The sequence below is a fragment of the Zophobas morio genome, unplaced genomic scaffold (genome assembly GCF_036711695.1).
Source record: "Zophobas morio isolate AGI-343-1 ecotype UQ-CSIRO unplaced genomic scaffold, CSIRO_AGI_Zmor_V1 ptg000044l, whole genome shotgun sequence".
Classification (NCBI taxonomy): domain Eukaryota; kingdom Metazoa; phylum Arthropoda; class Insecta; order Coleoptera; family Tenebrionidae; genus Zophobas; species Zophobas morio.
In genome coordinates, this window is record NW_026972149.1 from 8395141 (window position 1) to 8409214 (window position 14074).

Sequence of the window (14074 nt, forward strand, 5' to 3'; positions counted from 1 at the left end):
TGTTTTATGGTGTTTTTTGTGGACTCTGTAATGAGCGTCGAAGGTACAGTCGAGGTGCAGTACAAAGCTCATTGTCTGTTTTTAAGGTGGCGACCTTACTAATACGTAGCTATTGTGGTGTAGATGGCGCGGATGTGAGTGTTTCTTGCGTTATAGATGGCGCTGGGAAGGTAAACAAATATTGTTATAAATAGTGACAGCTGTCAGTTTCGGAAATTGTGCGCGCTTTAACAATAAAGTGTAGACGGCAGAGAGTTAAACTTTGTAAGTTGGCACTAGTTTGTCAATGGTTTGATTTGAAAAGTAGTTGTTTTGAATTAATAATTCGTGTTGTGGAATGCCTAAAAGACTATTAACTAACGATTTGTGTCCATAATATTTGAATTAGATTAGTTTTGAAAATGCCGGAACGTTTCCGCGTTTCAAAATCGGAAGAGCCAAATAATATTTTTGGAAAATATAGTGATAGTCGTACTATATTAGAGGACGAAGACCGAGCGAGGGAGAAACTGCTGCCATCGCACAATGCCGGCCACAGAAAGACACACGTTCAAGGTATACTCCAGCAATTGAAAATCTATTTTTGTATCGACAAATTTGCGGTGTAATTCGTGATTTGTAGTTTGCTTGTACGTGTAGAAGGGTGTTTAATCTCCCTTCTAATTCCATTATCTTTGGGAAGGGTTGTGACGCGTGTTTCACCCTCCTATTCTACCTGTTGTCGATCACGTGTTTACACGACGAATTTTCTATTTCCGTCAATAAATCTATAAGTATTGTATCGACTAGGGATATTTAGTTCACGGCCGGCTCAGTTTAATTAAGGGGCCGGTAAAACAGTGCCGGAATGAGACTGATGTTCACTTTGTTAAAAATCACGCAGGTCGATCAATCCGCCTCTGAATTAACATATACATGGTGACCTTTGCGGTAGTCGCAAATTTCCCACCGCTTAAACCGCGTGCGTCCGTTGCGAGGGACGTACTTCTCAGAAAACCGCCCTTCCTTCAGGATGAACGGAGTGGGAATTCGACTCGTACGAAGATCATACGAAGACGAGGAAGGTACCGAACCACCCCGCAACCCCCACCTAGCACCCCTAGCTCGATGTTTTGCTCCCCGACTCAATATCGCCATTACGACCATTTGCATCATGCAAAACCAGACACCAGACTTCAGCTGCATCGCTTGCCCTTTTACGACCAAAACACAGCCAGACATGCTAACTTTAGTAGCCTTTGTGTTCTAAATAACCTCCATATTTGGTTGTTTATATAGTTTCGGCCACAATTGTTAGCACCATTATTCAAGTTTATTGATATTCAAAGGTCGTGTGCACCTCCAAACACGAAAATCAAAAAGAAACTTGAAAATGTTGCGCTAAATACACACAAAGAGTGCGGTGTATGAAGTTATTAACATCAATCATAACTACTCGTTCGATGCGAGTTTATTAGCCCCGTCGCACTCTCTCAAAGGGTGGTGGCCTTGTCATTGATTAATGTTGTCGGACGAAAGAACGTTTTAAACCAACTTGTCCCCATCATTCGGCGAGCCACAGTTTCAACAGTTTTTTCACGCTGTTTCGGCCAACACGAACCGATTTACATTTTTTACCAACTTTCATAAGCAACTTTTTCGTTTTACGCTCCATTTCATTTTGGCCCACTTTAATCCCTTCACTCATTTCTAGCTTTGTCTCCTAACCCGACTCTATAACTTGACCCTTAATTCAATTTGATGTTAATTGATTGTTTAGCTTGTAGTGGCGTCCCAACTTTGCATATCTAACTAGATCCCTTCGTATCGCGACAGCCAATCTGTGTAACGGATGTCGCTACCACCAGCCAGATTTTTCACTTTTGAAGGTCTTAAGTGTTGTTATGCACAATTCCTCTAAAGATAAGTAGGTTTTAATCGTAGTTGTGAGGCTGCCGACTTGGGTTTCCCGCGATATGGCATATATGAACTGTCATGCTCTAAAGTCTAGTCAGCGGCGGGCAGCAGAGGGGAATTCGCATTCTTACGGACCCCAAGTCGCACGGACCACTTCGGCATCATTTATCGATGGCGGGAAAATTCGAATAAAATTTAAATGGTGACGTCACGGGCCTGCCCTTTCTCATTGACTACGAACTTTTCCACCTAAAAATTCATGACCACGACGGCTGTTAGTAAATATTTAATTTTAACAATAACAATGTCACAATAGACCCATTGTTGAGGAACATTTTTTTCGGTATTACATATTATTGCGGTCAGATATAGGCATGTTCTGAAAAAAATTGCTCATTTCCACAGAAAGTGGAAGTAATATGATTAAAGGCTGAGCACTGTTGAACAAACAACGGCTTAATTGGTTATACGTTAACAATACTATTACAAGAAATATCTCATTCGGAAAATTGTGAAAACCCCTCAGCTGAAAAATACCCGTCGGGAGTTAATTGTGCTTAACGAAAAATACATCTCTTGATTCTTAAGTAAAGAACAAATTTATTTGTGTCGGTGTTTCGATATTATTGCAGGTCGTTTTAAAATAATGGTTGCTCGTTCCAATTACAAATTAATATAAGATGGAGAGCCTTTTAATAACAGGCCTTAAGGTTCGTGCAAGATCAACTCGATTTGCGAAATCGTTTTGAAAAATCCTTGATGTAAATTCCACCGCAATATATCTCGTTATGAAACTCGATCATTCTTCTTCCACTTGAAAAATTTCTTTTCCACCACTTTCACATCATGTTCAACCTCGTCAATTATTTATTTTTACACACGCCTCCATGAGCATCGTGTCAGTTTTTCCATTTATTTATTTATTCGAAAAATATAGCATTTTGCTGGCCATTTTACATGTTCGTACACCCGGATATTCTTAAATAAAATATGTAGCGTTGTTGCGTAACAATCTGCGTTTATCATACGAGAACACTGCCATATTTTCGCTTCATTTATTCCGAACGTCGTGCCGGATCGGAAAGCTGATACTCCAAGGTTTTATTTAATTCTCGCATTTGTATGAAAAAAATTACTGAAATGAAATGGAAAAGTTGACAGCCTCGTGACAATTTCACGACTCCGGGCACGCAAGAATCCAAAATTAAAGTGATTCATGGGTACCACGGTTTCTGGAAACAACCCTCTTCTTAATTGTTCACGGCGATATAAATAAAACGCTCAAGAGAATTTATTCCCGGATGCAAAAATTAATCACGCCGAGATTCGCCGGCCACTGATGAGCCTTAAATCGACCCATCATTGCTTTTCGGGCAAAAAGTCGCCGGAATTTTATCGTGTGCGAAATCGGAGCTGCGCTCGGCCGAGCGACTTCCCCAACAAAAAACAAAAATAATTGCGTAGCAACGAAAAAACTAATATTTGCCAAATTAATCACCGACGACGTCTGCAAAACGGGAACTGTAACCCATATTTGTCATGCGCTTTTTGTATCGAAACACGTGTAACACAATTTTACCAATAAATTAATTTGGAGTCAAAATTGCGTTGCCAAGTTTATTTAAAAATTCCTGATGAAGTTCCGACAAGTACACGCCTCATCAATTCAAACGTTTTCATTTATAACGGCGAAGATTAAAACGCAAATTGTCTCGCTTTACATATATATGGGTACTTCATTGGGTTATTTTCGTAGGGGAAATTTGAATAAACTTGATATCAATTATTTATGTATCGATTTGTTCACACCAGGCTGTATTTTTGTAATACCAGTTCATTCTGGAGTGATTCTATAGTGATAATATAACCAAACACGTATGCCTATATTCTTTGAAAACTATTTTTGTATTTATATGTAATCAAATTTACATGTTTAATATGTATTTTTTTTTGTAAAATGAATAAATTTATTTATATATATAGAAATTTATGTATATTTATGCATTCGGGAAAACAGTAAAAACAGTAGTTCGGCGGAAATTCACCACCCACATACGTGCACACTGAACAAGTTTTATCACTCGAAGCTCCTTATAGTTATCTCAGTTAAATTCGTTACATAGTAGATCAAATACGGCCTTGTTCGTCGTTTCGTGACCGCTAAACTTCGACCGCGGTAGGTAAATGTGGCTAATCGTATTCGTTTAGGTGTCAAGATTCCGGTGTAATAATGACATTCAGAAGCAAAAACTTCCGATTATGGCTCTGTCTGCGGACCTTTTCGCTGTAAATGTTTCTTAAATTCCCCAGCGTGACCGCTGGGGACAAAGCAGGGTAAATTCTATTCTTCATTGATCTCGGAGGAGCGCCGTGTTAACATATTTCTAGCCATTTCCGTGTGAGCCTATATATATCACGTAGGTAACTCGACGTTTACCCTATTATCAGCAACGTAGTAGATTGTGGATAATTTTTAGGCGAAGTGTAACGAAAACGCGTAGGTAGTCAGAATCTGGAAAAATGTGATTCTGGCTGGTTTTAGACGTTTCCGACACTCGCAGCACGAAATTGGCGCTGTAACAACAAGAACATGCACTGCGGAGATAGCGGAAGCTTGTTTTTGCGTGTAATCCGATCCTGCACATGCACCTTGCTCAGGTTGCAGGCGGTGGAACGTCATTCGTATAGATTTGCATAAATTGCCTAGCTAACAGTTCAATTATCGTTGTGTTTATTAATAATTTTGATCGTCATTTTCCGCGTGATGGTTTATCGATTGCATTGTCGTATGGGAAGGGCTGGAACCCTTTTATTCCGTTAAAATGAGCCAGGTAGGATATTACGTTATAAAGCATAGATCCAGGCAACATCTGCGCCTGTATTTTTCTCCCCCGTTGTTCATTATCAAATGACAAAGGAATTAGACTCGCAACGCCACATAAACTCGGAGGGATTAGTCCTGGCGGACGCGCCGGCTATCTCTTGATGTAGGCGACGATGCGATAATTAAATGCATCGAGTTTCTCCCGACCTGGGAAAATTCCGTTGCAAACGAACGCACCTTGTATGAAGTTGCAAAATAAACAAAACCCGAGCTTACCCATGTTGTGCTATTATTGACCCCAATTCTGTTTTTCTTTGCACTTCTTTGGCTTCGGATTGTTATTCAAAGAAAGGCCGGATAGTCCCGGTATTTGTTTATTTGGTTTACGTGATGGCACGATCTTTTGGCCTAAAGCGTTTGGCTACACGACGGGAAAAGAACAGGCGATAAACAAAAACCAAACCGTGACGTGTGTTGCGACTTCATCAGATCTCATTTATCAGAGAATCGGCGGCCTTTGCGATTCCGGAGGTACAACACTCATATCACATTTCCTCAGGGAACGTCGTAAGAAGATGCGCGCCTAAAAATAAAACCTATCATCAAAACCCAACTTCGTTTTCTCGTTTTCAGGGGAAATGTCAATTTCGCTGAAAAATTAGCTGTAAACTGTTCTATAAGTATCTGTCATGACGGAAACGCGATAAAAAATGTTTTGAAATTTATACCCTACGCTCCGTGCTTATTTAAACTACGCAAATAATAGTCGCTCTTTTGCAAACAACTTATATCATTACTCACCGAATGAATCGATTTTTTTTCAAAAGTGCTAAAGCTCCCACGTGTGGATTTACTCCTTTGCGATACTTCAACCCGAAAAATTTGATAGCTGTCGACGTTTCAAACAGGTCTTATGATGTGCACTTTTTCCGGTTTTGTCGTACGTGATCCTGTTCAAAAGTTGACTTTGATGGATCGTATCTCGAAAACGAGCACGGATCTGTACGATCATGGCACTGATTCTGAAATCCGGAGATACGTTAAAAGGGGCTTCCAGCCCTTATCCGCCACTTCAAACGCGCTCTTAAATTTTTACTTCACGAGAAATGCTTATTTTCGACAAAAAACCACCCACGATGTACATTTTTGAGGATTACCACCGACGAACTCCCCTTCAGACGTAAATCGCGACATATTGTATGATTTTCTTGTTCGCCCATTCATTTCCATCGTCGTTGTTGCAATTCGCTAACACAACCCGTTATTGTCCCAAACACGACTGTCGACGTGTTTCAACAGCCACGCTGTCGTTTTGTCGCAGTTTTTAATGTTTATGCGTTTACGTTGTCAGATTTTTCTTAAGAATCGCCCCAAAAGAGAAAATCTTAATTCACTCATAAGCAAATTGCAAATGGTTATATAGTGGGGCTTCTGTTCACTTTTGGCTGGAAAATATGCACTCGTGCGCATGCGCGACTTACTTCGACCACGGTCGACTGATTTCGTGAAGATTTTTACTTCCCGAAACAAAGTATGCCTTAGTGTGACATTTTAGGTATTTTAGGAAATCATGTAGCTGGAAAAACGCTAACCACGATCGGCAATTTGATACAATTTTGGTCAGGAAATCCTGTTTAAATTTTATAAAACAATATTTCTATACTTTTGATTTATTAATTTGCTTGAATTTTTACTCCCCTAGCGTAAACTAAGAAAGTATTGGAATAGGAATCATCGGGCGGTCCACGTCAAATGCTTCTTAGTAAAGGTCATTAAAATTTTAGGAAATAATACTCCTGTACTTGTGGTTTATGAATCTACCTTGCTTTTTTTATTAAGAACAGCGATAGTCCAGGCGTCAGAGAGGTCCGGTGATTAATCCCGGGCTGCAGTTTTTTATTGATCAAATCAACAGCAAAATTCGCAAAATTGAATTTTATAAATTTTCGAAGTCGCATATTTTCGAATGTATTTCAGCGGCGATGGAAATTGTGTCTAAATAACCTTAAACCATTTTTTCAGCAGTAAGTTGTATTTTTTTAAGTTTCATAATGTATAGTTATTTGTGCTAAACCAAAAGTGTGGGGGCCATTTGAATGTATTTTGTGTTTAAAATAATGTATATTTGCATAATGAAGACATAACTCAGCAGATAAGCGATCTAGTTAATGGAAAACGAACGTTTAATTTGTCCTCTTTGTCACGTAACGTTGGCTTTATGCGCAAAAATTTAATGATCTCATATATATGTAATTTCATCGGTGCCGATAATAAGTAATTTCGGTTTATCGTATTTAAATCAGTTTTTTCAATCATCTCCCGTTGCGTGCTCTCCTCCCTAATTCAGACGCTCGGTGGTAAACATTTTCCCTCTTGTTTGCTAAGCTAGTGGTTAACAACGCCGCCGATCGATTTGTTTGATTGGTTAACTCCAGCCCCGCCTCTTAATCATGTGACGAATCGGCGCAGAGACAACGCCCTCTGTGAAACGTAGGCATATTATTGATCGATCGAAGACCGCCTCCTTTTGAGCATTTCGAAATTTATTCGTAGCTGTTTATTAACTGGGAGCTATTGAAATATTAAAATCTGTTTAAAGCCACTAATTACTGCTGAAAGCTTTTCGGGAGCTCTTGTGAGGTAGAACTCTAATTGGAAGACGAGAAGGCGGCGCTTGTGTGAGCCAATTGCGGTTTGTTTTACCAAGAATGCGTAAGTTTGTTTAATTCGCAGAGCGCTATAATTAAATTCGTTATTGCGAGTGATGCTGTTGACAATCATAAAATTTGAATAAAGGTATTTTTCATTTTCATGCGTGCGTACTTCAATCTTTGTGTAAAACTCAATTTGTCGTTCGTATGTTGCAAATTTAAAACTTCCTTTTATGCGTAAAAACGGTTTTATTGAAAATGCAGGTTTTATTTTTTGCTGGGAAAGACGTCTGCTTTGTGATCGACTGTTTCTTCTTACGTACTAAAAATAAGAATAAAAACGCAAATTGAATATTCGGTCGGTTGGTGGTTTTACATAACCGTGGCGGGTTTTTTTGAGGTTTACATAACCTGCATAAAACACTAATTGTATATTCCGCGGTGTACACCTCAAGGCGTTGATAAATTCCGCGATTTGCGGTGAGCGGATTTAAAGAGTGGAATTTTCAAGTTTGATGTAGATAGAAGTTCTTAGAATCCCTCCGATTCTAATGTTTCGAATAAAACTTTCACGTTATCCGCTAAGTCAGGAAACTTGTTAAACTTTGCTATAAATATTTGATATAAAAGTGTCTCAATTAACCTCCTCGTACGTAGTTCGTTTAAACCGATTTCGCTAAATTCGTCAGCGAACAAGAAAAAGCATTTAACTTTAAAATTGTTTTGTCGGCATTCGCTTAAAATATTCGAATTGCGTTGTTCTGGAAGTTCGTTCGATACGTCAAAGTTTTCCGAGCTCTATATTTGTGGTGTGCAAAAAAAGGTTATATTGATCGAGACTATTGTGCGAGGGGAAAAAAGGGACCTAATTAGATGAATAAATAATACTGTGTTAAGATCCCAATAGTGCTCGAAATCAGTAACTGAAGCCGAAGAATTAATACGTGATGGGGTTGGCAAGTGTCGTGTTAATTAGTTTGAAGAGTCGTCAGAGAGCTGATTAAAATGGAACACTGTATAAATGATTAACGAAAAGGCAAATACATGTACGAAATGCACGAGAAGGATCATCCCAAATCTGAATCGATCCGATATTAATTAATTGGGCTTGCGAGACAGTCATCCGGCAATTTGCCGCGAAATTTACCTCAAATGGAAGGAGCACGTAGGAGGGAAATATCACCATACCCGAATTTTGATGCAGCCTATTGCGTCAACCGACACAACTGAAAATATGGCAAGATCACCACAATACAGACGTATGTGATTTTATAAAATTTAAATAACATTTATCATGCAAAATTTTGAGGTGACGTCACCAAATTATTACTGGGGATGACTAAGCAAATTTCGGTTGGCGTTCCAACTTGTTCTTAACCTAGACGGACAGACGGAAACGGAAGACCTATTTTTCCATACTCTAGAAACGTCACTCAGGAAGTAAAAATAAGCGCTAATTTACTAATCATATCACGGAATACAAGCACAGTCCGAGCTGGACCCTTCTCAAAAATAATTAAGATAAACGGACAAGGCACATCTTATTACTGTTCGCATTTAGAACGGCCAATGTTACAAATGTCTTAGAAATGGAGAATTAATGCTTAGACGCCGCTACCATTTAGCACAGGCGTTCACAGGTGCTCAATTGATGTGGTGTAGCCTACAAAGCAATTTGCGAAAATTAAATTCAAATCCCTAACCCTCTCAAGATGGCCAGTTTAAATGCAATTAAATAAGTCGAGTATGATATAATATCTACTTGCGTGTTAGTGCTTTCAGCTTATTAAGTTCCTTTGTGATGCGAATCGTTGTATGTTCCATAAATTTGTGAGCAAGAACGGGCTTTTTAAAATGTATATTCAAATTGTTAGAAATCTATATGGAGTGGTTCTTTTCGCTTGAGTATATTTACTTTAGTTTAATTTTAATCTCAGGCCAAAAAACAGTGTTTACTGAATTTAGAACAGATGCCACTTGCTAAAATACCCTTTGTTTTCGCACTTAATTAATTACAAGTCGTAAACAAGTCCCGAGATTTGTTGAACGGATTCGAGTAGCGACAATTTAAGACCACAACGTCTCTAATTCACACTTTGGGCTTAATTTCTTAGCTCCTACGGAATAATCAATGGATAAGTTCACATATGTAGTAAAGCCGCAATAAGCTACGATTGCCTCTATAGCACGTTCTGTCACATGTGATTTTGTTAATTTAGTTCTAGCGATTTACTAACATAAAAGTTAAAGACGTTATTACCACTTGAGTCAATATATTTCCTGACTGATGGCGTCATCTCAAAATTTTGCATAATAAATGCTATTTAAATTTTCTAAAATAACGTTAGGGTCCATGTAGCGAACTTTAGTCGCGAGCAATTTAAATTTGAAATCGGCTGTTACAATGGCGAAGTTCAAGCTCCACTTCACTCAGCGTCACTCACAAAGAGCACACGTTGCAAAAACTCGCAGACTTTTTTGCTTTTTGAATTATTAATGGCACGAACATTTGTTAAAGCTTGTTGGAAACATAATTATTTTTTAGCGCTTCGTGTAAGCCAAACAAATGTACCCTTTAGCAAAAAATAAAAAAATAAAATTTTTAAGGTGGCTCGGTTGGCGTGGGATTACCATGTTAGCTCGAAATTCGCATAAACAAAATAATGGAGTTTGTCAAAATTAATGTCAGCGTCAGTTTAGCGAAATCGCGAGTTATTATCTAACCAGGAATTTTTAAATCTTGGGAGAATCGGGAGAGAGCGATCGTAAAATCCGCCCCCACCGCGCACGTAACTCTAACCCCACATTATTTCATGAGTCATCAAGGCGATGCTATGTCGTACGGTGCTTTTTATAGCTACTCATGCTTCGTTGTGTAATAACTACATTTACTCGAATTAAATAAATATTTCCTTCGGGGGTGAATGCGGGGTGAACTACGCCTTGTATATTTTTCAGCTGGTTGGACGAGTCAACAAGAGTGATACCCCCACGCAAATTGTTTACCCTGTTTACATGCAGGAAACTCGTGCGTACCCTTTCCAAGGATCCATCGCCTCTCTAAAATTAAAAAAAAATGTGTTTTATCGTGATGGAAGAATGCGAACACAATCGTTGATGTGTAAAGCTATAAAAACTTGTCTGATTCTGTTTATAATTTGCTTGAATTAAATAAACTGGAACTGGTGCGAAAGAGAAAATTGCTTTTTTTAACTTTGCTGGAAGAGGAGATGGATGTGATGATAAACAAATGTTGCTTCGTGGTTCTAAGACGTGTTGTCCCTGTGGGTAGTTTAAACGGAAGCAAATAATGAAGCACAGCTACCACACTAACTATGTTTACCCTGTTTACAACATACGTTACAAGTGGGCTTTCTTTCAACGTTGTTTCAGCCACTTTAATTCTATCCGTTTTTACGCCATACTGTCTTGTTTTGCTTTACATTAATTTCACACTTCGTTAATTTTTATTACGTGCTATATTGGCTTTTTGTGGGGGTTTTTTATTACGTCATATTTATTGTGTCTTTACTTAACTGAAAAAACAACCCCAAAACATAAACAAAACAGTTATCTTAATGATGCCCACGTCGTTGGTGAATCGCGGCTATAATTCATCCTTTCCGATTTCCAAAACGAGTTGTAGTAACCGTACATATATGGGTTGTTCTAAAAAAAAAGGTTTATCTCAAAGATTACGTAACAAACTTCATTAATTTATAGATTACTGAACATTATCTGAAATTATTTTTTGTATGGCCTTCAAAAGATTGATGGTATTATTTTTGCGATAAATGTTTAATGAGATATACACCATAGGATGCGGTATTGGTTGAAGTTCGTAAATATAATTTTTATTTTTTTGAAGTCCTTATAAGGAAGGTCTCAGAAAATCAAATTGTAAGAATGTCCGTAACTTGTCTGTCCATCCCCACAAAAAATTTGATGACGTAAGTCGTACTTAAAATGCGCGAAGTAACGTTCATCTAGATTTTTCAAAAATTTTATTGTAAAGATAAGAGCGGCAACGTTGAGGACGCAGAATACACCGTTCCGTTGAAGTAATGTAAGTAATACAATGACGCTGCACTCGTTTGTAGGACCAAGTGTCGAGTGTCGAATTTAATTTTTGCTACATACATGTCGACAGTTAAAATTAATTCAAATGAATGTAATTTAACGCAGAGGATAGTATAAACGTATAAAATAGGTGCAAAACATGAGTATCTTAAATATATTATGTTTTGCGTTATCGCAGGCAAACAGGCATCGTTTCGGCAATCCCGTGATTACCAAATCGATTATCTAGGGTGGCGGAGACCCGGGAACCCCCCATATATAGCGAAATAAATCAAAAAAAGATGTCCGAAGTGGGCCAAAAGCGCTTGCTCCCACGAGAACCGCAAAATTTTGTGTTCATTATATGTGGGTTCAGTAAATTGATTCGTTTAAAAATGTAGAATTATGCACATAATTTCCGGTCTGTGTCCGTCGGCTCTATTTGGGTAAATTTTTGCAGGCTCGAGGTCCGTCGTCAGCGCTCGTTAAATAATAGTTATTTTCATTAATAGCCGAGCGCAAATCGTGTTTACTTGAAAAAATCGATAGCGTACATATGGTAGGAAGTTGTAAACGTCATCGGCGTCGCACAATACCCTTCTTTTATCGAATCAATTAACCCGTTTGCCATTAATTTGCGCTTAAATCGACGAATTTAATAAGAGAAAAGCAGCGACAGGCAGTGATTTCATTAAAAATGGGGCGAATTAAACGAGTTCTTTCTCCCTGCTCAATACAAAATTAGCAACGTGTGTGCCGCTTTGAATGCTCCTGCGAATAGCTCTCGAAAAGGGTCGTTTTTTATTAACAAACTCGTTTGCGCGCCGTCGTCCTTACGTTAAAAATTCGAGAAAATTGAGAAAAATACGAAATACGTGTTCACGCGCGACTACGATGTGTTTTTGATTGGCTATTTTTGCTTTGTTTTGGATTTGATGCGATGAAATTGGTGGATGCGCCGGAGTTAGCTTCCATCATCAAAGCTTTGTGTTTATCTCAATAAATTACGAAAGTTCGAAAGTTCGCCCGAAAATTAATTATGCCTTTATTGAGTGGAATTACATTGTCTGAATTTATAGCTAGTGTTAATGTGATAATTTGTTAAACTGATAAAATATTGTTTAGTTGTGTAAAATATCGCACAAAAAATAACAGATGGCCGCCTCATTTGAGATAAATCGTAAAATTTTTATTAGTAGCAATACGAGCAGTCGTGCTCCATGTGCCGGCCGGCCTTTTCGCGAAAAAATTGTTAATAATTTCTTTGTGACAGTGCGAGCTTTTGAAGTCGACCATTTAACGTAATCCAATTACGCTGCGTTTGCTTTGATTGTTAAAAAATAATTGGATTTCGCTAATTACACTTCTTCAGTTAATCACGTGCTATATTCGTTAACATTAATATAACCGCCAATGGCAGATCCAATTAATTATCGCAGCTTGCGATGCCTCTCGTTTCATTGTCTCCCATAATGTTTACTCAACAATATTTGAACTTTATGATGCTAACCGCTCACTACTGGTGGGGCTTTTATGGTACGTCGGCTAACGTTTATTCTTCTTTATTGTTTTTGTCATCGGTTGTACTCAGGTAAAAAAATCATTCTCACTGTTCTCGACGTCTGCCTTTTTCTCCTTTACATAGACACGAGTACGTAGCGTTTTCCTTTTAATTAAATTGTCTTAACCAAATGTGCTCATATTTAATTTACCTTCAAGCTTTTAAAAATAATTCGAGAGGAAACAACCCAATTACTTCGTAAATGATAGCTTGTATTTGTCAAAAAACACATTAACTTCGGTTGCGTTATTTCAGTTTACACACTTTGAGCAAATTTACTTTTGGTACACCCAATTAAGACCATACTTAATTAAATATTGACTCGGCTCAGATATGTTTCTGAATAATCTATTGATATATACTCCGTTGTTAATACCCTCACGTTCAACAGGTCGATGTTACGAATGACAATAGTTTTTTTTTCCATTTACACAGTAAATTTATAGAACACACCTAAAGGTTAATTAATTACTTCGGCGGTATTTTCAAGTCACGTCTGGGAAACATTAATTAGGTCTGGGCGGACTTGATCCTCCAGGTTTCATTTTTCCATTATAACCCCTGTATATCACTACAAAAATATGGTTACTTAACGAAACTTTAAGTTAACTCATCAAATTTTGATCACACAAATTTTGGTTAGCGTGAGTCCAGCGAACGGAAACGGGACCTACTTTTTCCCTGTCTAGGAGTCATGAAAAAACTCGCGTTCATTTTCGCTACAGTCGATAAAATAAGTTGATTCGGCTATCGTTTCGATAACACTACGACTAAGTACGTTTAATTTCAAAGTAATTGGTGCGGTAGTCCTGGAGACAGACAGCTTTCGCATTAGGTGTGCAATTTTCCAAGAAAACAAGAAAATAAACATCGTCGAAATGACTCTCTTGTACACCGTCGTTTGCATAGTAATTGCTACGGCGACAAACCAAACAAGACGGAATCTTCCATTAATTACAAATTATTCAATTCTCCATGTCTTCATGCTAACTGTCTGCGATTATTTCCCCTCACAATTTCGTTAATTTCGTCAGTTTTTGCGGCAAATTGAGCGATTTCAGTCGCTACGTATTACAAAAAATA

At 38.1% G+C, this 14074-nt stretch overlaps 1 protein-coding gene across 5 annotated transcripts in view; it reads left to right on the top strand.

Annotated features, from left to right (window-relative positions):
- Positions 1–204: 204 nt before the first annotated feature.
- The window catches only part of Kcc (kazachoc), a 38290-nt gene continuing 24420 nt past the window's right edge, over positions 205–14074 (top strand). For 2 of the 5 annotated variants that reach the window (XM_064072234.1, XM_064072235.1), the window contains exon 1: positions 207–555. In XM_064072234.1, the coding sequence (XP_063928304.1) occupies positions 402–555 (154 nt within the window). In that variant the 5' untranslated portion in view covers positions 207–401. Of the gene's footprint in view, positions 556–883; positions 1065–14074 lie in introns of all 5 variants that reach the window. The other 3 variants (XM_064072238.1, XM_064072240.1, XM_064072237.1) reach the window with 3 other exon arrangements.